General features: G+C 44.1%; 1 protein-coding gene across 1 annotated transcript in view; it reads right to left on the bottom strand.

Annotated features, from left to right (window-relative positions):
* C11H11orf16 (chromosome 11 C11orf16 homolog) overlaps positions 1–25,961 on the bottom strand; it is a 28,167-nt gene extending 2,206 nt beyond the window's left edge. Inside the window, exons 1-8 of the mRNA XM_068260349.1 lie at positions 25,846–25,961; positions 23,322–23,507; positions 20,996–21,158; positions 12,417–12,645; positions 11,282–11,965; positions 9,197–9,369; positions 4,559–4,731; positions 2,076–2,325 (exon numbers count right to left, since the gene is read on the bottom strand). Coding sequence (XP_068116450.1) covers positions 2,076–2,325; positions 4,559–4,731; positions 9,197–9,369; positions 11,282–11,965; positions 12,417–12,645; positions 20,996–21,158; positions 23,322–23,485 — 1,836 coding nt within the window. The 5' untranslated portion in view covers positions 23,486–23,507; positions 25,846–25,961. The remainder of the gene's footprint in view (positions 1–2,075; positions 2,326–4,558; positions 4,732–9,196; positions 9,370–11,281; positions 11,966–12,416; positions 12,646–20,995; positions 21,159–23,321; positions 23,508–25,845) is intronic.
* Between the last annotated feature and the right edge of the window lie 368 nt (positions 25,962–26,329).

The raw sequence follows: 26,329 nt of genomic DNA, 5'->3' as shown, positions 1-26,329 counted from the left end.
ATCCGTTAGCCGGGCGCATCCGGCAGGTGGCGCTAATTACTATTCCCCCTCCAGGCCGACATGGATAGTAGGGAAAGATGTAACTCTGGTCTAGTTTTGTCGCCACCTAGAGGATGCGCCCGGCTAACGGATAAGTACCAAATATTGTTACAGTGAAGCTGTTACTGAACAGCTTCTGTAACAAAAATGCTTGAAAAACAGCTCTGATCTAGCGTTTTTCAGAGCTGTTTTCCACTTTCCTATACTTTAACATTGAGGCAGAAACGCCTCAGAAATCTAAAAAATGCTGCAGCCCCTGAGTTTGCGTTTGTGGAAAAAACGAACCGCTCTGGTGCGCACCATCCCATTCACTTTCATTAGCCAAGCGGTTTTCCCCCTGCAAGCGTTTTAAAAACGCTTCAGAACCGCTCTGGTCTTAGTGAGCAGTTGCCAGGCAGCAGCAAGCTGTCAACTGCTCTTGGAAAAGGGCCCTATCTTTATTGCTTTCATTTTTATGTGCAACTATCCTTTCTTGTAAAGCCCTCCTCTGATGTGCAGAGCTGTGCAGGTTAATGTGCTGGTTCCAATAGCCAGCAACAAGAGATCTCATCCCAGGCATCCCCTAGATCAGGGGTAGGGAACCTGTGGCTCGGGAGCCAAATGTGGCTCTTTTGATGGCTACATCTGGCTCACAGAGAAATCAGTAAGGGTTGATTCACTAAGCTACACTGCTCAAGCAGCGCAGCTTAGTGTGGCAGCGCAGGTAAAATTTTCAAATAAGTGCACGCCACTGCTGTAGCATGCACTACTAACTTACTCGTGCTACCCCAAAACAAACAGCTGCTCTAATTGTTCCATTCTGGACAACCCTGTCAGTTCCAGTGACTTTGTAGAACAAGATCCCTGCACTTTGATTGGTCCGATAGGCTGCCTGTCACTCGACAGGCAGCCTATTGAGCCAAAGTGCGGGAATCTTGTCCTACAAAGTGAATCAACCCCCAAGTCAGCTAGCTAATTGTACAAGCTGTTAGTATTTCTCCTGTCCAGCTCTGAGGGAAATTGCTGATGTTTTTGAAACCCAAGAAAAGCTAAAGACATGTCTGACACTTCTGCTGCCCAGCGGATCAACTGTGTACATATCACCATGGCAACAGGGATGTGAGCCCTACTGTCCCAGTTTGAAACATATTGTATGGCTCTCACGGAATTACATTTTAAAATATGTGCCATTTATGGCTCTCTCAGCCAAAAAGGTTCCTGAACCCTGCCCTAGATAAAATGTCAGTGCTGCTAACTCCCTACAGCAGCCAAGTGTGGAGATCTGCTTTCAGGCATCCCCTGTAGCCATAACTCCACACCTCCACACTTGGCTGCTGTAGGGAGATAGCAGCACACTTACCTGCTGAACTCTTCGGGCTGGGACGCACTATGGTGTTTTCGCCAGCGGTTTGGGATTGAGCAAAATCGCAGGCGATGCCCAAAAAAACACTTTGCCAATGAAAGTGAGTGGTTAGGGACACACTAGTGGGATTGTGATTATGGGTAATCCAAATCACAGGACATGCAGCATTTTGAGCGTGTTTTCACTTAATGCTGTGTATAGTAGCGCTGAAAAATCACTTTGAAAAGTGATTTTGCAGCGATTTGGGGGGGGGGGGGCAGCGATTGAAAATGTAAATAGATATTTATACTTACCGGTGTCTGTATTTCTGGCTTCCAACCATAGCCCTGCCCCCTAGCAGAAGAGGTCACAGGCACTTCTCTAATTGGTCCTAGAGAAACACCTATGACCTCTTCCTTTAGGGGGTGGGGCTACAGACGGAAGCCAGACACCTGGTAAATATAATAAAGTTTATTAAAAAATAATAAACTGCTAAACGGAAGTGCTTCTAAGCGTTGGGAATTGCGAGCGCAATCGCCCTTGGAATCGCTGCAAACAGCGTTGCCGCAATTTTAAAGTGCTGCAGTGATTCCTAGTGGGTTCCAGGCCTTCCTCTCCATACAGCACTGTAGGCTATACTGTTGTGGTATAAAAATAGGAAATGTATAACTTACACTGACAACCATGCAGCATTTCCAATGTGTAATGGACTCACCATGTGGTCTATGTCTTTCTGCTCATTGGCCGCGCACTTCTCAAACTCCCTCTGGTCGATTTTCTCCCGCACTTTCCTCAGGTGGTCCAGCCTGCGCTGCTCCCTCTTTTTGTCCTCTGCAGCCTCTGTCAGGTTCCTCTCTTTGCGCTCCTCGCAGGCGGCCATCTTGGCTTTTATATTGGTGGCATTCTTCATCTCCCTCTCCCTCACTTTCAGCTCCTCGTTCTCCAGGCGATTCTGTGTCTTCTTCCTACACACAAATGCCTGTCAGTCGCTGTTGCGTATCACCACAGGAAACCTCCCCCTTCTTTCTCCAAAACCTCGGTTCAGGGACTTCTTTTTCTGAATGTATTTATTAGCAATTTATATTATATTTCTAATAGTGCCCACTAATGAGACAATTTTTTTTGTCCAATCTTACCAAATCTTCATAGTATAAGGGTAAACTGAGTGAATACACTTTTTGAATGGATACTTTAGGTCACAGGTGTCAAACACAAGGCCCACGGGCCGAAGGCGGCCCTCCGTTCTATTTTATGTGGACTTCCAGAGCTTCAAATGTGCATCATTGTAGGCAGTAAAGAACGACAGCACACTGCCTTCCCAATGAGAGGAGCACATCAGTTATGGTGTTTCCACACCCACAGGACCCCCTAGCGAAATTAGCTTGGGGCCCCCTCCTGGGATCCAAACTACTTTGTGTGACTTGTAAAACACATAAACACACACCCCTCACCAAATTGCAGTTGTGCAGCATAACAGCATAATATTTACATGCTCCAGCAATGTGTCAGGTGTCTTCTGTTCTTCCCTGCAGCCTCACGCTGTGTGCTTCCATACCTCCAGCTTCCGATCACGTGACCTGCATTCAGAGGCAGAGGTGTGCAGCACAACGTGTGTGGCTGTCAGGAAGACCAGAGGAGTCCTGAAATCGGCACTGAAGCAAGTGCATATTGAACTGCTTCACTGTGCTACTCTCCAGTGTGCTTCTCCCAAAAGAAACATTTATTCAGAGCATAAAAGACAACGCGTTTCATGAGTTACAGGCACACAGGTTCTGCTTCACCCACCGACACTCTTTATTAACCTAAGCAAGAGGGCTAACGCACGCAAAGTGTGCTGAATAGAATGTCCTTTTTAATGCTGGGCATACATGGTTTGTTTCTTCTTATCAATCGAGACGCTGATGGCTCGATTGATAATATCCGACGTGTCCGATCACCGCGGCGGATCGATTCTGCGCTTGATCCCCGTGGGCGGACAATAGAAAAAAACAAGCGGCAGATAAGAAGCGCCCGCGGGGACGAGCGGGAATCGATCCACGCATCGGCATCGAGCCAGCGGCTCGATGCCGGTGCATAAACGCACCGTGTATGCCCGGCATTAGACTGGGTTCACAGTGGGCATTGCCTTGCATTCCATGTAACAGCAGAAACTCAAAAGATCAGGAAAGTGGCACCGCACATTTTCTGCACGTTGTAGCACACAGTGTGTTACCATGCCATACGCTGTTAAACCGCAACACACTATAAATGTTGTAAAGGTGGTGCATTTCAGTGCGGCAAGCTGTGTTACAATGTGGCTGTTATGCCGCAACACAGCACAATAAACCTAGCCTGAGGCCTCTTTCACAGTGCGACGTTAAAGTCGCACGTTAGAAAATGTTTTAATGCGGACTAACGCACAGCAATCTGTGCAACATTCACAGTGCACACGTTGCGTTTGTGTGTAACGTGTAGCATTATTAGAAAGTGCTGCATGCTGTGTATTATACACATTATTAACTGCGTTGGACTGTTTGCACATGCTCAGTAATGACCTGGAAGCATACTTTTCATTGCCTGTATGCGACGAGCATACAGGGCATAGAGTTGCGTTGTGACAGTTTTTAGACGTTGCGTTGGTAGTTTGCGTTGTGACTTTAAGGTCGCATCAAAACGCAATGTCCAACTGTGAAAGTAGCCTGAGGGAACACCAGGTGTAGCTTTCTTTCAAGGTAGGTCAACACACTTACCATCCATTTTTTTGGCTCTTTTTAACTTTTTCTTTTACAACTTTTTAACTCTTTTTAATTGGGTGCCTGCTACTGTTCTTACCTTGTCGGCCTGTTTGATCATTTATGTTTTGTTTTCTTTTATAAATACAATTTTTGGAATGACTGTACTGGAGGTGGGATCCACATATATGACTGTGGAAAGATATTCCACTTCTCTGGAAGGCTATTACAAATTATTTGGAAATTATTTCTCATTGACCTGCGTATGGCACTTTCACGGTGCTGATTGGTTGATGGGAAGCAGGAAGAGGCGGGGCAGAGTAGTGAAGTCCTCACACCTGGGATTGAGTTCCTCTGCTGCACCCAGGGAATTATTTGGAACATAACTGTACATCCTCCACCATGCTGCACAGTTGGCTTACAGATTTTGTGAACCCCCACAGATGCCCTTTTAGTTCATTTCTGTGACTGTAATGAACAGCTTCACCTGTGGGCTTCTTGGCTGCCGCTGTACTTCTTACTGGAATCTTCTTCCCTCTTTTCCTCCCATTCCCGATGCTTTAGCTTCTGCTGCAGCCGTTTCTGAAGAATTGCTTCTTTGCGCCGCAGTTTTTCCACTTCTGATTGGCCGAGGCGCTCGGCGGCAGAAGGGGGCGGGTTCTGCAGGATACAAGAGCACTCTTACTGAGAATATTTATATATCTTTGGTTTTCTGTGTTTAATATGAACATTAGAGGCCCCTTGTCTATAGGGACTCTGTTAAACCACTGATTGATTAATTCTTACTGTCTGCTCTGTCTCTGCTGACTGAAACAACCCACCAAAACCAAACCAGTGAAAAAATGTTAAAGTAATAATTAAGTGGCGTTACAACAGTGTAGAATGTGTTTTGGGTTTTTTTTAGCTTTGGAATAGGTTAAAGGACACCTGAAGTGAGAGGGATATGGAGGCTGCCATATTTATTTCCTTTTAAACAATGCACATTGCCTGGCTGTCCTCCTCTTTATTATTGTTATTATTATATATATTGTACAGAGTATATTGATGGGGTTTTTTTGTCACTTAACTGTCCCTCAGAGGGGCTCACAATCTAATCCCTATCATAATCATATGTTTATGTATGTATATCTAGGGCCAATTTAAAGAGTAACTGTCAGGCTGCAAAAGCTAATTTAAACCTCTATTCTCCTGTGTTTTTAACAGTTTAGAAGGAAGCCAAAAAGGCAATACTGAAGTTAAAAATCTCTCTTACTTTGATGTTTGCTGAATAGCAATCCTCTTTATTCCCAAGCTCCTAAGGAGGCCGGCAGGCCGCATAACAGATACTGCAGAGCGTGCTGGGACTGCTTCTTCTCCTTACTGCACTCCCTTGGTCCTCCCCTTCATTTCCCTATCCCGCCCTAAGGCTGATTTCACAGAGAGAAGTTACAGGTTCATGTTACAGCAGCTTGTAACTTGCAGCCTAACTTACAGCACTGAAAAATCAATGTGCTGTTCACAGGGCACATGTTCCGTTAGAGTATACTGCACAAGTCCGCTATTGTTCCTAGCCACATGGCTAATTAATATTCACTGCACAGTAGTGTTGTCTGGATCATGAACGATTAGGATCTTTGATCCGGATCTTTTTTGTGAGTCGAATCATCAGGAAGCAGGGTAAGAGAGGATATTACATCACAATTGGCTTCATACAAGACAGTCAAACATGGAACCTGCCATGAGCTGTCAGGAGCATCAATCTCTGCAAATACTATATAAAAATTCTGTGAAATCCAAACGTGGACAGTGAAATGCATATGTAATGTAAACACAGCCAATAATTAACTACTGATATATGTGTTTTTTTTTCTCTGAGACCCCATACCTAACAGCTCCTCTTTAAAGAGACTCCGTAACAAAAATTGCATCCTGTTTTTTATCATCCTACAAGTTCCAAAAGCTATTCTAATGTGTTCTGGCTTACTGCAGCACTTTCTGCTATCACAGTCTCTGTAATAAATCAACTTATCTCTCTCTTGTCAGACTTGTCAGCCTGTGTCTGGAAGGCTGCCAAGTTCTTCAGTGTGGTGGTTCTGCTATGAACTCCCCCTTCCAGGCCTCTCTATGCACACTACCTGTGTGTTATTTAGATTAGGGCAGCTTCTCTCTTCTCTATTATCTTTTACAAGCTGGATAAATCATCCTCTGAGCTGGCTGGGCTTTCACATACTGAGGAATTACATACAGGCAGAGCTGTCTGCACTCTGCAGGAAGAAACAGCCTGTCACTTCAGTGGAAGATAGCTGCAGGGGGAAAGAAACACACAAATGATCTCTTGAGATTAAAAAGGAAGGCTGTATACAGCCTGCTTGTGTATGGATGTATTTTCTATGTGTGGACATACTGTACATCAACCTACTTCCTGTTTTGGTGGCCATTTTGTTTGTTTATAAACAAACTTTTTAAAACTGTTTTTAACCACTTTTAATGCGGCGAGGAGCGGCGAAATTGTGACAGAGGGTAATAGGAGATGTCCCCTAACGCACTGGTATGTTTACTTTTGTGCGATTTTAACAATACAGATTCTCTTTAAGGGGAAGCCAATTAACTTATCTGTATGTTTTGGGGATGTTGGAGGAAACCGAAGTACCCGAAGGATACCCATATAGACACAGGAAGAAAGTACAAACTCCTTGCAGGTGTTGCCCTTGCTGGGATTCAAACCGGGAATCCAGCACTGCAAGGCGAGAGCCTTACTTCTCAGTAACCGAATATTATACCATATTCATGTCTAGTGTCAATGAGATCGATATTTTTTGAAGATAGTGGATTTTCTGTTATTATTTGTGTGCGATGAACTTGGGCTGAGTTATGAAAAATGTAACATCTTTTGGACTTAAGTTTCCGACAAAATAACACCAAGCCCAGGGGGCTGGCTTTGAGATCCGCCCTCAGAAGCCAATCTGTATAAAGAAGGCAAAGCATTTTCAGCAAATGGTCCTCCCTTGTGTAACATCACCTGATCAGAGCCAGCCAAGAGATAAAGGTGGCTGGCAGCCATTTTGATTATGGAATAAAGGACTTTTATTCTGGAACAAAGGTCCCTTCCATTTTGCTTGGAGCTTCCACAAAGGACATTTTTTTTTTATTTTACACTGGGCTATTAATGTCTCTATAATTATGGGAATGGTCCTACATTATGGGTGTCAGGTCCGAGCATTCCTAGATGAACAGTTTCCTGGAAAGTGGATTGGTCATCGTGGGCCAGTTGAATGGCCCCCAAGGTCTCCCAATCTGACCCCCTTAGACTTTTATCTTTGGGGTCATCTGAAGGCAATTGTCTATGCTGTGAAGATACGAGATGTGCAGCACCTGAAACTACAGATACTGGAAGCCTGTGCTAGCATTTCTCCTGCAGTGTTGCTATCAGTGTGTGAAGAGTGGGAGAAGAGGGTTGCATTGACAATACAACACAATGGGCAGCACATTGAACACATTTTGTAAGTGGTCAGAAACTTGTAAATAACTCATGAAAGAATAAAGTTACGTTAATACCAAGCACACCATTGTTTTTCTTGTAAAATTCCCAATAAGTTTGATGTATCACATGACCCTCTTCCTATTGAAAAAACAAAAGTTAGTTTAAAAATGGCGACTTCAAAATGGCCGCCATGGTCACCACCCATCTTGAAAAGTTTCCCCCTTTACACATACTAATGTGCCACAGACAGGAAGTTAATATCACCAACCATTCCCATTCTATTAAGGTGTATCCATATAAATGGCCCACCCTGTATATTACTGCAAATTGCATTCTTCATCCTCACATACAATGGGGAAGGAGGGAGTAATTCCTAAAATGTTTGCAGGGTTGGAGCCTTTAAGGCTACTTGCACACCAAGACGTTGCGTTAGGTGCTACGTTAAGGTCGCATAACGTGCACCTAACGCAAGGCCTGGTGCTCTTGGATGTGGACGTCAGAGTGAGGCGCGTTGTGCAGCTCACTCTGGCGTCCGTGATGCGTACTCTTGGACGCATGCGGCATCACGTGGTCCCGCCGGCCAATCGCCGCACAGAGCGGCCGCACCAGGAAGTAAATACTGCACGTCACAACGTGCAGTGAATATTAATTAGCCATGTGCCTGGCCGCTCTCCGCTTCTCCCCAACCTGACTGAGCATGTGCAAACAGTCTAACGCGGCTTAAGCCGCTGTAACGCCGTAGCATGCTGCACTTTCGGAAGAACGTGCAGCGTTACATGTAACGCAACGTGGGCAGTGTGAACAGCACACTTGTGTTACATTGCTGTACGTTGGGGGAGCGTTACAGGCTGCACTAATGTGCGCCTGTAACGTCTTAGTGTGTAAGCAGCCTAAAGGGAACCTAAACTTAGGATATGGATTTTTCCTTTTAGGGCCCGTTTCCACTAGCGCGAATCCGCATGCAGACAACGCATGCGGATTCGCATAAGCAATACAAGTGGATGGGACTGTTTCCACTTGTCAGTTTTCATTTGCGTTTTTATGTGCAGGATTTTTCTGCACGGTAGACCCTGCAGAATTCGCCTGCGTGTGGAACGCAGGCGAATCGCAGGCAATGTATTTAATAGGGAAATCGCATGCGATTTCGCATTGAAAGTAATGTAAATTGACACAGGCAGTGACATGGTTAAAATCCCATATACCCTGCCTATGCGAAATCGCATGCGGAATCGCATCCGCATGCGATTTTGTCAGCGGCGATTCCGCACCGCACTAGTGGAAACGGGCCCTTAGAATAATACCAGTTGCCTGACTCTTGCTGATCCTGTGTCTCTAATACTAGCCACAGCCCCTGAACAACCATGTAGATCAGGTGCTCTGACTGAAGTCAGACTGGATTAGCTGCATGCTTGTTTCAGGTGTGTGAATCAGCCACTACTGCAGCCAAAGACATCAGCAGAATGCCAGGCAACTGGTATTGTTTAAAAGGAAACATCCATATCCCTCTTAGTTTAGGTGCACTTTCAATGAATTTTTCTCTGGGACCCCTGGTTTGGTGTTACACTTCTGTCCCTGACATCTGTGTTTTGCTTATCTCCCTGCCTGGAATCTTTCTGTATGTTATGGACAGTAATTACATGAAGTTCCTTTTATCAGTTGAAGTACCATTTCTGTTTGGACTAAATCTTTATGCGTTAAAATATCTTTCACTGTAAGGCGCCTGGCGGGAGGATCCAGTACTGTCTCAAACAGAGCACTACGATTGGTGGATCCAAAACTGTCGGGTACGGGGGCTCTGGAATCCTTGATGGACTTTTTACTTTTTGACTTGATAATTCCTGTAATATATATAAAAAAATAATAAGTTACGTACAAGCTGCTAACTGGTGTATTACATACTAAAGTGTACAATGTTCATGCATGTCTTTCACCGGAGTGACATCACAGATAGCCGGATACAAGCTGTTTTTCAGAAGTGACATCACCGCTATCCAGATATATCAAATATAACAGTAGAGACATTACTGCTGTCCAGATAAATATTACAGTAATGACATCACTTCTCTTTTCATATAAGTTATATTTTACAGGACACATCTGCAATTTAGATATCTTATTACTTGCTCTCCAAGTACATGAGTGACATCACTGCTCTCCAAGTATGTTATATTTTACAGGAGTGACATCCCTGCTCTCCAGGTATGTTATATTTTACAGAAAGGACATTACTGCTCTCCAGGTATGTTATATTTTACAGGAGTGACATCGCTGCTCTCCAAGTATGTTATATTTTACAGGAGTGACATCGCTGCTCTCCAAGTATGTTATATTTTACATGAGTGACATCGCTGCTCTCCAAGTATGTTATATTTTACAGGAGTGATATCACTGCTCTCCAGGTATGTTATATTTTACAGAAAGGACATCACTGCTCTCCAAGTATGTTATATTTTACATGAGTGACATCGCTGCTCTCCAAGTATGTTATATTTTACAGGAGTGACATCACTGCTCTCCAGGTATGTTATATTTTACAGAAAGGACATTACTGCTCTCCAGGTATGTTATATTTTACAGGAGTGACATCGCTGCTCTCCAAGTATGTTATATTTTACAGGAGTGACATCGCTGCTCTCCAAGTATGTTATATTTTACATGAGTGACATCGCTGCTCTCCAAGTATGTTATATTTTACAGGAGTGATATCACTGCTCTCCAGGTATGTTATATTTTACAGAAAGGACATCACTGCTCTCCAAGTATGTTATATTTTACATGAGTGACATCGCTGCTCTCCAAGTATGTTATATTTTACAGGAGTGACATCACTGCTCTCCAGGTATGTTATATTTTACAGAAAGGACATCGCTGCTCTCCAAGTATGTTATATTTTACAGGAGTGACATTGCTGCTCTCCAAGTATGTTATATTTTACAGGAGTGATATCACTGCTCTTCAAGTTAGTTATATTTTACAGGAGTGACATCACTGCTCTCCAAGTATGTTATAGTTTACCGGAGTGACATCACTTCTCTCCAGGGGCTTGATTCACTAACCATAGCGCAGCGTAACAGTGCAAGTTCGCTACTGTTACACACGCAAGTGAATCACCGCCACTTGTAGGCTCCCTGCACACGACACGCGCTAATGGCAGCGTTGCGTGCGTAATCTGGCTCAGTCAGGAGAGCGGGCACTCAGCGCATGCTATGCTGCGGGTAGTGCAGCATAGCGAGAGCTATTAAATTACGCCCGCTCATTCTGCAAATAATGAGCGCTTCTCTCCTCCCGCCCTGAGCCCCTGCAGGTCCAATCACTTTAAAGGACGTGATCCCCACACTCTGATTGGCCCAATAGGCTGCCTGTCACGGCTCTCCAGGTATCTTATATTTTACAGGAGTGACATCACTGCTCTCAAGGTATGTTATATTTTACAGGAGTGACATCACAGTTCTCCAGGTATGTTATATTTTACAGGCGCAACATCACTGCTCTCTGAGTATAAATTGTATTTCTACTGGAGAGACATCACTGCTTTCCAGGTATAAGTTATATTCTGCTGGAGTGAAATCATTGCTCTCCAGGTACAGTTATATTTTACAGAAGTGACGTCACTCCTATCCAGATATACCTTACATGTGTGACATCACTGCTTTCCAGGTATAAGTTATATCTTACAGGCGTGACATCACTGCTCTCCAGATATGTTATATTCTACAAGAGCGACATCATTAGCGACACCTCTTGGCTTACCTGGTTTGCGGTGGAAGGGCTCCGGCTGGCTGTGTTTCCAATATTTCCAGTCGGGTCGGTCACTGAAGTCTGTCCTCTGTTTGTCCCACAAGCTGGAATCTGTGTTGACCGCACTGTCCACCATTGTACTTTGTGTGGTCTTGGATAGGTACGTCTCTCCATCTGTGTCATCCTCCAGGGACTCCTCATTCTCACTTTCTGAGGAAGCTGAGAAATAGTGATTGTCGGTCCTGGACTTCTCTCCCTCTGTTATGGTGGAATATGATCTCTTGTCATCCCCAGTCTCTTTCTTGCCCTGGACGTAGACGGTGGTCCTGGGTGACAGCGGCCACCAGCTCTGGCACTTGGGGTCATAGCAGCAGGTGCAGGTTTGGTGGCTGGGGAAGCAGCAGCAGGCACAGTGTTGATGGGTGGGGTGCGGGTGATGGGCAGGGTGATGATTCCACCGATGGAAGTGGTCAGTAGCACACACAGGGACGGGCACTGTGGTACCGCGGTCAGTGATGACATAGGTTGTGGTGTTCCCTCCTCTGTCCTCGTGGTGTTGGTGACCACTGATAGGGTGATGTAGCATGTCCACAATCCTCCGGTAAACTGTAGGCGAGATCCATAGGGCCACACCCAGCGGAACGTTCGCCTTCTTCCCATTCCAAAAACTAACGGTCAGCTGTTCATCCTCCATAACTGCATAAAAGAAATTTGGAGTGTCAGTCTTCTTAGAACAGGTATTTCACTAAGGCAATGTGGAAAAGAGGTGAATAAACCTCTAACAGAAAAACAGACTATGGGTACAATATATTAGTTGATAAAACAAAAAGTGCCAAAAATGAAAAAAACTCCACTTGCAACATATTTCAGAGGACATACCTGCTTCCTCAGGCAAACATTGTGGGAGTGTCTGTGGCCAAGGGTCCATCAACACAGGCACCAAACTCGCAGACCTTTGGCCACAGACACTCCCACAATGTTTGCCTGAGGAAGGAGGTGTGTCTTGTGAAACCTGTCCAAAGTGGAATGTTTTAGTCTAAATAAAATGTTTTTTGAAAATAGACCAAATACACAGGAAACCTTCTTTAATGTTTCCGTGTCCAATCCCCCAAAGTGTATTGGCTTAAAAAAATAAGTAATTGTGTACCACGTAGGGGGTCTCTGGTCTCCAGGCCTAGAATGACGGTCCCAGGGCCATATCGGGCCAGTTCCGGTTCCCAGGGGGCCAAGACATTGTCGCCAGGAACTATGGAATGCCGCTGTGCGTCGTCATACTGGATGATGTCACTGACGCTTGTCTTCTGCAGCATGGCGGGGTAGCGCTCACTCTGCACACACGGCTTACTGAACTCAATCAGGAAGACGCCCGGCTCCTCCTGGGAGAAAGACACAAATCCGAGTCTAATTAGAAGTTTCAGGAACAACACAGTAATGCTACTAAAACTGAGTGTGAGATTAATTTCTGTTTAGTATAACAATATATGGGGATGTGTACATGACCTTTGGAGTAAACAATCCCACCTCAATAGCAACTGTCAGTAATATTAAGAGCTTATTGCAGTAGAATACATGCAAAGCTCGAGAGTAAAGTTGGGTATGTCTAGCTAGGGCAGTGATGGCTAACCTTGGCACTCCAGCTGTGACAAATCTACAAATCCCATCATACCTTTGCCTCCCTGAGTTATGCTTAGAGCTGTCAGAGTATTGCAATGCCTCATGGGACTTGTAGTTCCACTACAGCTGGAGTGCCAAGGTTAGCCATCACTGAGCTGGGGGGACACTAGAGTAGTGATTTATACCTAGGAATGTCTGACGACATTGTCTGACGACATAAGCGATTCGCTGCTGAAAGGCCATGGGAGTGAGCCCACAGCAGCATTGCAATCGCATTCAAGCAAATAAGGGCCAAATAGTGATTGTTCTGAAATCATGGCAAAATACGCAGTACTTCGGCAATTCAGAACTCAAGTGGGATTTCTGAATCACCGGGAATCGCCGATCATGGCTGCAAGTGGGCCCCTAGCCTAATACAGTTTGTTAAAGAGGAGCTGTTAGGTAAGGGGTCTCAGAGAAAATAAACACATATATCAGTAGCTAAAGATTGGCTGTACTTACATTACATATGCATTTCACTGTCCACGTTTAGATTTCACAGAATTTTTATATAGTATATGCAGAGATTGATGCTCCTGACAGCTCATGGGCAGGTTCCATGTTTGTCTGTCTCCTATGAAGCCAAATGTGTCGTCATGTCCTCCCTGCTTCCTGATCACAGAAAAGCTCTTACTGAATAACAGTGTGCAGTGAATATTAATTAGCCATGTGGCTAGGAACAATAGCGGACTCCTGCAGTGTACTCTGCCCGGAGATTTATCAGTGCTACGCGCTGGACTGATTACAAGCTGCTGAAACTCTATCCTGTAACGTCTCATTAGCAGCCGAGGGGAGGGCCCCAGAATGCTTTGCAGTATGGTATGCGGCTTGCGTCCTGATTGGGTCTAACAGCTTTGCTGATAAGCACACATCAAAGGTAAGAGAGATTTTTATCTTCAGTAATGCCTTTTTGGCTTCCTTCTAAACTGTTTAACACAGGAGAATAGAGGTTTAAATTAGCTTCTGCAGCCTGACAGTTACTCTTTAAATGTACATGGATGATTTGATAAAGGTGCCCATTAATGATACAATCTTGATTGTACAATTTTGCCATTTTTTAAGTAGTATGGGGTTCTACCTAACTTTTCTGCTTAAAGTGTATTCACTCAGTTTACCCTTCCTCTACATAGATCTGTAAGATTGTATCATTGGTGGGCACCTTAAAGATGATATATTGTTAGGGGTGCTACAACTACATTTTAAGGGTAACAACGACAAGACAAATAACATTTATATTGCGTTTTTCTCCTGGCAGACTAAAAGCGCCAGAGCTGCAGCCACTAGGGCGCGCTCTATAGGCAGTAGCAGTGTTAGGGAGTTTCCTTACTAAATAGTTACATATAGTTACATAGGTATTTGGGTTGAAAAAAGACATACATCCATCGAGTTCAACCAGAGAACAAAGTACAACACCAGCCTGCTCCCTCACATATCCCTGGTGATCCAGAGGAAGGCGAAAAACCCTTACAAGGCATGGTCCAATTAGCCCCAGAAGGGAAAAAAATCCTTTCAGCGACTCAAGATGGCAATCAGATAAAATCCCTGGATCGACCTCATCAGGCATTAACTAGTAATTGCAGTCATAGATGTCTTTCAATGCAAGGAAAGCATCTAAGCCCCCTTTAAATGCAGGTATAGAGTGTGCCATAACAACTTCCTGTGGCAATGCATTCCACATCTTAATCACTCTTACTGTAAAGAACCCTTTCCTAAATAAATGGCTAAAACGTTTTTCCTCCTTGCGCAGATCATGTCCTCTAGTCCTTTGAGAAGGCCTAGGGACAAAAAGCTCATCCGCCAAGCTTTTATATTGCCCTCTGACAGTGGCGTAGCAATAGGGGGTGCATAGGTAGTGACCGCATCGAGGCTAGAGGGGCCCCAAGGGGCCCTTCTTCAAGCACAACATTAGCTCTCTATTTCTTCTGTGCTGTTAATAATCACTTCTATAGATGCTTTAAGTAGCAGTAATCAGTAACAAGCTGCTCCCCATCCCCTTCTTGCACCTCTGACACTGTGGAAATCTTTGGCAGGTTTTGGTCATGTATAGAGTGCTTGGGGGGCCCCATGTAAAACTTGCACCGGGGCCCATAGCTCCTTAGCTACGCCACTGCCCTCTGATGTATTTATACATGTTAATTAGATCCCCTCTAAGGCGTCTTTTCTCTAGACTAAATAAACCCAGTTTATCTAACCTTTCTTGGTAAGTGAGACCTTCCATCCCACGTATCAATTTTGTTGCTCGTCTCTGCACCTGCTCTAAAACTGCAGTATCTTTCCTGTAATGTGGTGCCCAGAACTGAATTCCATATTCCAGATGTGGCCTTACTAGAGAGTTAAACAGGGGCAATATTATGCTAGCATCTCGAGTTTTTATTTTCCTTTTAATGCATCCCAAAATTTTGTTAGCTTTAGCTGCAGCGGCTTGGCATTGAGTGCGATTATTTAAAGGGACTCCGAGCAGTGCAGAAACTATGGAAAGATGCATATCATTTTAAAGCTCTCTTTCTCCTCTTTTCAATGATATATAAAACCCTGCCCTACGCCTTTTAGTTTTCGCTATTTTCGCGATTGAAATTGCTGCGGCCGCGATTTCAATCGTGAAAATAAAGAAAACTAAAAGGCGTAGGGCAACGATTGAGGTGTCGCCAGAAAGAGGAGAAAGAGAGCTTTAAAATGATATCCATCTTTCCATAGTTACATTGTATTACACAGGACGACTTTTTCTGCTGAATGGAGCTGCTGACACTGGGGAAAGTGTCGTCCTGTGTAATACAAGTAACTATGGAAAGATGGATATCATTTTAAAGCTCTCTTTCTGGCGACACCTCAATCGTTGCCCTACGCCTTTTAGTTTTCTTTATTTTCGCGATTGAAATCGCGGCCACGGCAATTTCAATCGCGAAAATAGCGAAAACTAAAAGGCGTAGGGCAGCGGTTTATATATCATTGGAAAGAGGAGAAAGAGAGCTTTAAAATGATATGCATCTTTCCATAGTTTCTGCACTGCTCGGAGTCCCTTTAACTTGTTGTCGATGAGTAGTACTCCTAAAGAGTAACTGTCAGGCTGCAGAAGCTAATTTAAACCTCTATTCTCCTGTGTTAAACAGTTTAGAAGGAAGCCCAAAAGCCATTAGTGAAGATAAAAATCTCAGTTACCTTTGATGTGTACTTATCAGCAAGTCTGTTATAGACCCATAAGGACGCAAGCCGCATACTAAACTGCAAAGCATTCTGGGGCCCTCCCCTCGGCTGCTAATGAGACGTTACAGAAGCTTGTAATCAGTCCAGCGTGTAGCACTGATAAATCTCGGGGCAGAGTACTCTGCAGGAGTCAGCTATTGTTCCTAGCCACATGGCTCATTAATATTCACTGCACACTGTGTTGTTCAAGTAGGAGCTTATCTGTGATCAGGAAGCAGGCAGGACATGACAACACATTTGACAGAAAAACATGGAGCCTGCCATGAGCTGTCAGGAGCATCTATCTCTGCATATACTATATACAAATTCTGTGAAATCCAAACGTGGACAGTGAAATGCATATGTAATGTAAGTACAGCCAATCTTTAGCTACTGATATATGTGTTTATTTTCTCTGAGACCTTATACCTAACAGCTCCTCTTAAGTCCTTAGTTTGATGTCCCCAACTGTATCCCATTTATTTTGTATGGTGCTAGACTACTGGTGCGACCAAAATGCATGACTTTACATTTTTCAACATTGAATTTGATCTGCCATTTATGTGCCCATATAGCCATCCTATCCAGATCCTGTTGCAATATGTCCCTATCTTCCTGAGAGTTGATGATTCTGCACAATTTTGTATCATCTGCAAAAATAGCAACATTGCTCACTACTGAATCTACTAGGTCATTAATAAATAAATTGAAGAGCACTGGACCCAGTACAGACCCCTGTGGGACCGTATTGCTAACAGTTTCCCATTTTGAGTATGATCCATTGACCACAACTCTTTGTTTTCTGTCCATTAGCCAGTTCCCTATCCATGCACACAGTCTCTTCCCCAGTCCTTGCATCCTCAACTTTTGCACCAGACTTTGGTGGGGAACAGTGTCGAAGGTCTTTGCAAAGTCCAAATATATCACATCTACAGCATTCCCAATATCCACATTAGCGATCACTACCTCAGAAAAGCTGAGCATGTTAGTCAAACAGGATCTGTCTTTAGTAAACCCATGTTGATGCTGAGAAATAAGATTGTTTTCTACTATGAAGTCATGTATAGTATCTCTTAGTAACCCCACAAATAGTTTGCATACAACTGATGTTAATCTTACAGGTTTATAATTTCCTGGATCTGATTTTTAGCCCTTCCTAAATAATGGGAAAACATGGGCTGTACGCCAATCCACTGGAACTCAGCCAGTTGCAAGAGAGTCACAAAAGATAAGATAAAGGGGTTTATCTATAACTGAACTTAATTCCCTTAGGACCCGAGGATGCATGCCATCCGTGCCTTGTCTATTTATAATTTATTTAGTCTTGCCTTCACTTCTTCCTGCATTAAGTATTTAATATTACAGTTGGAAGAGTGAGACTCTTCTGCCTCTGTAATTTGCAACAGTGCTGTTTCTTTTGTGAAGACAGAAGCAAAGAAAGCATTTAATAACTCTGCCTTACCTTGGTCAGCCACCATTGAGTTCCCATCCTCATCCTTTAGGAGTCCAATACAGTCAACCTTTCTTTTTTTAGAGTTGATGTACTTGTAAAACTTCTTTGGGTTAGATTTGATATCCCTAGCGATTTGATTTTCAGTTTCAATCTTTGCCAGCCTAATTTCTTTTTTACAATTTTTATTGCACTCCTTATAAATGTTTAACGCAGCCTCGGTCCCCTCCTGTTTTAGGACCTTATAGGCATTCTTTTTCCTCTTCATTTTATCTCTAACCTTTCTATTCATCCATAGAGGCCTTTTTTATTCCTAGACATTTTGTGGGATATACATACTACAATATTGAGAGTAAGTTTAAAAGCTTGCCACTTCTCTTCAGTGTCCTCCCCTTGTAGTACATTATCCCCGTTCACCAAACGTAGTGCCTGCCTGAATAGGTGCCGGTGATGTGTCTGATTGTGCTGCCTGTAAATTTGTGCTGCCCCACATGCGTAGTAGGAGCTTGTGCTGCCACATACCCCGAGCCCCGCTGGTTCACAAGATAGGTTTCTGTAGCCTATCTCTAGAACCAGAAAGGCTCAGGGCTACAATTTGGCACACAGGTAGTTCAGGGGGTCCCCTCCCTACCCTGGCAATTTGGGGAGTGTGGAAGGTGTGGCAGCGGAGATATTTTGGGGGGATGAACAGCAAAAGCCGAGATTCAAACCCTGGTCTCCTGTGTCAGAGGCAAACCCCTTATTACCATTGTAGTCTGTTTGCACAAAGAACTTGCAATCTAAAGTCTCTGGGGCCAGTTTCCAGAGGAAGTCAGTTAACCTACCAATACAATTCACTTCAGAGGTAAAGAATCCAGGAGCATCTTGCCTGTGCCATAAAAACTTCAATGCTTTATTTTATAATCTTCTTAAAAAGCAGTTAAACAATCAAGCAGTAAAAAGTGAAAAAAATACTTATCACATCCCAAGAACAGTGCTGCCGCTTGTTAGTACAAGTCATAGATAGAGTGTTGGTCAACGACTGTTTCGCCCCCCCAATTGGGGCTTTATCAAGTACTAACCTACCAAAACATTTTTTGTGTAAATTGGAGCGACCACTGGAATATCTGAGAAACGCAATAATTCATTGGTCAGACCGGAGCCTTAAAGATACTGAAGCAAAAAAAAATTATGATATAATGAATTAGTTGTGTAGTACAGATAATTACTAGAGCATAAGTAGCAAAGAAAATATTCTCATATTTTAATTTTCAGTTATATCAGGGTTTTTTTTTTTTTTTTTTATAACATTGCATAATTCTCTAATATTTGCAGTTTATACATTACTCAGCATTCTAAATGATTTTACAGAGCAGGCCAGTGAACCTTTGAACCATTCTCTGTAGAGAGAAAGAAAATACAGTGACAGACAGTTGCGATAACAAGCTTCTGAAGACAGAGCTCTCTGCGACTTTGAAAGTCATGGAGTTCAATGACTCTTTTGCATAGATAACTGGAATTTCTTAAAGAGGAACTCCAGTGAAAATAATGTAAAAAAAAAAACCCAAGTGCTTCATTTTTACAATAATTGTAATGTATAAATGATTTAGTCAGTGTTTGCCCATTGTAAAATCTTTTAAATCCCTGATTTACATTCTGACATTTATTACATGGTGACATTTTTTTACTGTTGGCAGGTGATGTAGCTGCTGCATGCTTTTTGGCAGTTGGAAACAGCTGTAAACAGTTATTTCCCACAATGCAACAAGGTTCACAGACAGGAAACTTCCAGGAGTACCACAGTCCTCAGTTTTTTTGTTGCAGGGGTTTCACCACAATATCCGTCATACAGCGCCCCCTGATGGTCTGTTTGTGAAAAGGAATAGATTTCTCATGTAAAAGGGAGTATCAGCTACTAATTGGGATAAAGTTCAATTCTTGGTCGGAGTTTCTCTTTAATTCTTCCTGTACTGGAAACAATATTAGACTTATTTCTCTGCTCCTAATGTTCTATTTCTTAGCTGTACTACACATACAAATCATTATATCATAAATTTTTTCCGCTTCAGTGTCTCTTTAAGGTGGGTACAGGACTGGTCAACCCATGAGGCGGGTTCCTCAGGTGGAAAATTCGGGGGGCGGCACCCGGCCGTGGGTGGGAGGGGCCGCCGAGCTGGAGGGGGTAGAGAGCAGGAAGGGGGTATTGGGCACAGTGGCGGGGAGGGGGATCAGAGGGGGATCCGAGCATGAGCATATATATTGTCAGGCAGCGGGCGGGGAGGGAGGACTCACCTCTTCTGTGTTCCACTTGTCACTTCCTGCAATGCCGCCCACTGTACTGTAAGTGGCCGCCATTGCAGGAAGCGACAAGAGTGGAATGCACGCTGAAACGTGGAAGAGGTGAGTCCTCCCTCCCCACCTGCTGCCTGTCGATGCATTAATAGCCGGAGGGAGAGCGCAGATCGGGGGATTCAGGTGAGGGGGTGGGGGTCTGACCCCCCGCCACTGTGCCCAATACCCCCTTTCTGCTCTCTACCCCCTCCAGGCTACCTATTAGGGGGGTTATTATACTGGGGGGGCAGCGGTTTATTACTAATGTGCCTCAGACGGCAAAAAGTCAAGAACCTGCCCTGTGTGGGTATTAACGATACAATTCTCCGGACGATCAAACATCCAACTATATTGAAATATTGATTGGAAACAATCATTCAGGCCCACTAAGCTGCTATACAGTTCGATCGGATCTATGCAATCAATCCTTTTTTCGGATGGGTTACATTAATCTGATCAAATTGCGTAGAAGCTTTTTTCCATTAGTGGAATTTCAGATCTGCTTCCCACGCTGTCCTCCAGTCCTCCGCTGCTGCTTATGAACCTCCTGCACATCGAGACCACGCACCTCTTCATGCACAAGCCCAGCGACGCCTGCGCAGTGTCACACAGCGGCTCTGGCTTACTGCACAGGAGTGGCTTGCAAAGGCGCAGTACAACCATGCTCGTGGTTAAAGAAGAGCACGGTTGCAAGCTTGGAATCTGACAAGCTTGTTGGATTCCTTTGGGGAGTCCACACTCTGCAATGATGAACCGGTGGATGGTGTGGGAAGCCTCTACAGGATCCAGAGGCTGCCCTCTTCTTAGGTAGGTATTTCACTTTCGACCCGAGGTTCACCTCAAGTACACTTTAAAGCCTGGTACACGCCCTCAATTTTGATTAGCCAACGACTGGACAATTTTACCACCTGCATGTACCATGACAGCCCACAGGTTTTGAATACTATGAACAGACTGTGCAGGTAAGCTCTCATTCTACATGAAAGTGTTAAAATTGGCCAGTGATTGGCCAATCAAAATTAAATGTGTGTACCTGACTTTAGAGCTGCAAGGCAAGCATGATGCCCGATCTTGACTTGCTTTTCCAGTAGATAGGAGAGCAGCATGTCACCCTGCTGCACAACCTCACTTACCTCGTGCCTCACAACTCCCTGGTAATAAAATCCATCAGGGTCCCTGCGAGCGAGCACAGTCTCCAGCCTGACCAGTGTGGGGAGGCAGGGAAGTGTGGGCAACACGTTCACCTTTTTACACATCATGCTGGTGTAGTGGGGAAGGTGACCCGTACAGGAACATCTGCACAACAAGAAAGTGAAGAATGGGTTTTAAGCAGGTGCTGAAGAACCAAAAACACCAGCGGCACATACCGCCAACATCCGTCAGAGAGCATTTCAACATTATATATATATATATATATAGTACCATTTGTCAGTGGTGTTGCTAGGGTCCTGAAAGATCTGGGTTAGTCATGGGTACAAAATGGGTGTGGCCATGCAACAACATAGGTGTGGTCATAGGTGGAGCCAAATGTGTATGAACTTGGCAGCGGTGTAGGTAGGCCTACTCAGCAAATCATTCGATGAAGCCCTCTCTCCTTTAACATCAAAAATAATGCCTTCAAAAATAAAAACAAATAGGCAGCAGCATATCACCCTAAACATAACTAGGCAAATTTACCAGGCTTGCGTGCCATGCTGGCTGGCCTGGCTTGCTGCTGGGCTGGGTGACTTGATCCTTGGGTGGCATGATCGTGGCTGGGCTGGCTGTCAGTTCCCCCACCCTCTACATTATTCCCTGGTAACTTAGTGCCCTACATCCCCACACCATATTCCCTTGTTGCCTAGTGCTCCCCTCATCCCCCGCAAAGAGTTCTCTAGTGGTCCCCTCAACCTTTAACAGTATTCCTTGGTCATCTAGTGGTCACGCCAATTCCCCTGTACTATGTTCACAGTGCGGCATAACGGCGTGCGGCATAGTAACGCACTGCATGCAGATGGTTACCGCAAATTGCACACATTTATTGGCCTCAATTCACTAAGCTTTATCAAACAGTATACTGAATGTTTGATAATTTACCTCATGGGTAAAATCTAATTTTGAATTCACTAAGGTGTTATAAATTTATCGAATGTTTTATCGATAAAACGTTCTATAAGAGAATTCAAAATTAGATTTTACCCATGAGGTAAATTATCAAACGTTCGGTAAAGGGTTTGATAAAGCTTAGTAAATTGAGGCCATTAACAGTACAGTGAAGCATACTTTTCATTCACTGTATGCAACACAATTCATGGATAACGTGCAGCTCCACTTTCCCATTCTGTTCCATTCCTGCTGTTACAGGGAACACAACACAATGGCCACCGTGAACCTAGCTGTATGCTTATCGCTTTTTTTAACCAGATGATGCCATAAACACAGAACCAAATTTGCAGAGCAAACCACACATGGCAGAAAAGTGTGACTTTTCTGCACAAAGTGTTCTCCCAGTCCTCCCAGTGCTCCCGACGCTTCGACCAGCCCCCTGCAGCCCTCCTGTGCCTGCGGCATGCCAAATCGATCCTCCAGTCCCCCTCATTAGTAGGCAGGCCACAGCCCTTGCATGGCCCTGGCCACGCGCATCCTCGTACACGTTCAAGTCGGCAATCGTGTCCTGCGCAGGCGCAGTAACAGAGATCTGTGCCTGCACAGGACACGCTCACCGACGTGAACGCATATGAGAATCCGCGCGGCCAGGGCCATACAGGTGCTGAGGCCCGCCAACTGATCAGTCAACAGAAACAAAACTAAGCCATGGCAGAGAACCGGAGGATCGGTTTGGCACACTGCGGACACAGGACGGCTGCAGGGGGCTGGTCGAAGCCCCAGGTAAATAAAACTCTTTTTCTTGTGTTCAGTTAAGGTTCACTTTAATCATCCGAGACAATGTTAAACGGAGTACATGCATAGTAATGGCATCCTTTGGCAAGCTGTGTCGTCCTTTCCCTCCCATCCACCTCCTTTTGTCTATTATAAGTTGCGTTATTAGGCCCCGACTAGTATTAGGCAGAACCTCGAGACGGAAGTAATGTGGTGCTGACAGCACTGTCTGCACTCCTGGCTGCTCTCCTGCCTTGTGCTCACTCACAGCAACTATGGGGAGGCTACTCCGCATGCGCGAGGGCCATTGCTTACTAATGGGACTTCTAATGTTCCAAAGGAGGCAGATGGGGAAAACGGACAACTCAGTCTGCCAAAAGATGGCCTTACTAAGAAAAGAAAGTACTCCATTACACATTGTGTTGTTTTTTTTTGGTCTCGTATGTCCTAAAATTAAGGTAATAAATATGGCAGCTACCATATGCTTCACACTTCAGGTTTCCTTTAAGAAGGAGCAAAGGCATAGAAAGTAATTTTAGCTAATGGAAAGTTGAGTAGAAAATGAGCATAGTTGTTGCAGAGAGACAGAAGGGTACATACCTTCCGTGTGCACCATGATGGCGATGGGTGACACAGGGGTGACCTGTACAGCTGCACAGAGGTTCCGGGTGTGTAATCACACTGTGGCAGGCGTGTGTGGCGAGTGGTGCGGTCACGCTGCAATATTTGTGGTCCAGACAGAGCGAGCGGATACAGTGGTCCATCCTGAGGAACTGCCGCTGTGTGCTTCAGAGTGACAAGTCAGTACCACAAACGTTATATACTTCAGTTCTTCTTTAAAGTATACCTGAGATGGCAACTCTTTTTGTATTTATACTTACCTGGGGCTTCCTCCAGCCGCATGAGGTGCAATTGCTCCCTCGCCTTCCTTTCTCCAGCCGCTCCATTATCCTGTAATAGCCGCCAGTAGTCTTGTCAGTCATAGCAAATTGTGCGTGCACGCGCGGGCCGACCGCGCATGCATCCCGGCCAAAGGAGTGAGCTGGGGGCACGCGTACAGCCGAGCCACACGTTACAGGATAATGGAGAGGGAGCGATGGCACCTCATGGGGCTGGAGGAATCCCCAGGTAAGTATAAATACGATGAGAGTTGCCATCTCAGGTTTCCTTTATGGAAATTGCATATTATGTATTGATAATACAATGATGATGTACAATTCATATCACTAAGGGCCCTTTTACACTTAATCAGTTGCTCTCAGTTATAACTGAAAGAAAACTGTTTTTCAAAGTAATGCCCATGCTTTCCTATGGCTCAGTTCTGTGTTTTAACGGAAAGCTTTTTCACAATGCACTGCTATGGGAACAACGTGTACTAACGCATACCGACGTATTAAGTGTTAGGGCCCGTTTCCACTTGAGCCGCACGCATTTGCAAGACGTGCAACAGCACTTCTAGGTCTGCGGCTACGCAAACGAATCCCATCAGTCATGCCATGCACGGCTATGGGATTTGCAGCCTCCTGCACCATTTCGGATGGCTGTGCCATTGTACACTATAGCATAGTTTCCCCGCGTGGTTTGCCTGCGGGGAAATTCTGCGGATTCGGCGCGGAAACCATGCCAGAGGAAACAGGCCCTTAAAGGACCCTAAATGTCCATCAGAGGAGTTCACAATCAAACCTTGAACAATAAAATAGTCTTACGTTTCCACCATGATCCACGGCCAATTTGGGATGGATGCAATGATGGCACCAATGTTGTGGTGGGAATGCTGGAAGTTATGTGTCTTTCTGTCTTTCTTTTTAATGTGACCCTAACCGCAGTCTGAGCAATATAGACAGATCACATGATCGTAAATGACATAATCAGATGCTGCCAACAGTGAAAACTACATAATAAAACAATGCTTTCTTCCTGAGCTATAAACAAGAGAATAACAGGCAAATCAGAGGACCATCAGGAAGATTTCACGCCACATTTATAAATGAGAGAGCAGATAATTCTCATTGGTGAACACAGGGAAAATATTAATAATTTACAGTCATTTTTTTAGCACTATAATAAATACAGCAAACTGAAAAAGAGGGGGGAGTCACCTGTTCACAGCTTTATCAATAAACCCCAAATAAATCATCATTCAGGCAGTCTGGAGACCCGGGGACACATGCAATTCACTTTTACTCCTGACTTTTCTCCTGGGAGATAATTTTTCATCTTCAATTTAAATAAACTTTTTAGAACTTTGCAATGGAAAAAGTACCAAAAGGTAGTTGAGGACGTACTGTCAAAATTATTTTGAGCATTCATTTGATTGCTGGGGGTATAAAAGTCATTTTATTTACAAGTTGTGAAAATATCACCTTGGAGAAAACTCGGGTGAAAAAGTGAATTGCATATGGCCCCAGGCGCCTGCAAACTTCAGCTATAAAGTGAGATCCTTTTCCACTCAGGAAACTTTAATGGTCAGCAGGTGGCACCTCAAGAGATAAAGGGACCTTATTCAAATCACTTTTTCCTAGGTGAGATTTTCACACCTTATCAATAACATGCCCATGTAATTCACCAGCCAGCAAGAAAATACTCTGAATAATTTTGACAGTACTTTTCACCTGCTTTTTGGTACTTTTTCAGAATGCTGAAAAGTTATTTTAAACAGAAGATGAAAAATGATCTCCTAGGAGAAAACTTTGAAAAAAAGTGAATTTAATTAGGGCCTTTAAATGTTTACTGGTAATATTTAATACACTCACAATGAAAAGAAATAACTTGACAATAACATAATTACACAAATATAACAAAAAATATGAATAGTGATCCACTCCCTTAAGTGAAAGTGTGTAATGTAAAGGTTCATAATCTTCAAATGAAAGCCAATTTAAGCATTTGTTACTAACTTTCTCTGTTTGGCTGCCTGTTGCTGTATTGTATTGCTTTGATGTGCTCTCCAGCCTACTTTGTTCCAAGCTGTTCTGTGACTGGCTGAGTGCAGTGATGGAAGTAGGATTGTGGTCCAGCAATAGAATGTGTCTGGCGGTGTCCTGTAGCACCTATTGCTATAGTATTGTCTATTTGCCCCCCACAGTGTGCGTGTGATGATGTGGATACCGATACAAGTTCTTACCAGAGCCAGCTGTGAAGTTATGTGTGTCAATGGCTCAGTGTACCTGGAAACTTCAGTGTCCCTGGACAGCTCAGTTCCTGCATCAAGCATAGTTTACAGGTTACCAAGGCTCATGTTTCCTGGTAACACGCTGGTTGCCATAGAGGCAGCAGGAATGAGACTTGGTAGGCAGTGAGCATGCTCCATCCTCATTGCTGGTCTGGAGAGACAGGAGCAGACTCACAGCTTGTATTATTACTTGTGTCTGTTCTTTTATTGGCTCTCAGAATATTGTTTTGTCTTGACAGGCATAAAGAATCCTGATCAGGTCAAAAACTTATATCTGGATAGCAGTGATATCACTCCGGTGAAACAGAATATATCTAGAGATCAGTATTATCACTTATGTGGAATATATCTGGAGATCAGTCTTATCACTCCTGTGGAATATATCTGGAGATCACTGTTATCACTCCTGTAAAATAGAACATATCTAGAGAGCAGT

The sequence above is a fragment of the Hyperolius riggenbachi genome, chromosome 11 (genome assembly GCF_040937935.1).
Source record: "Hyperolius riggenbachi isolate aHypRig1 chromosome 11, aHypRig1.pri, whole genome shotgun sequence".
NCBI lineage: Eukaryota > Metazoa > Chordata > Amphibia > Anura > Hyperoliidae > Hyperolius > Hyperolius riggenbachi.
This window is presented reverse-complemented; position numbering and strand designations above follow the sequence as displayed.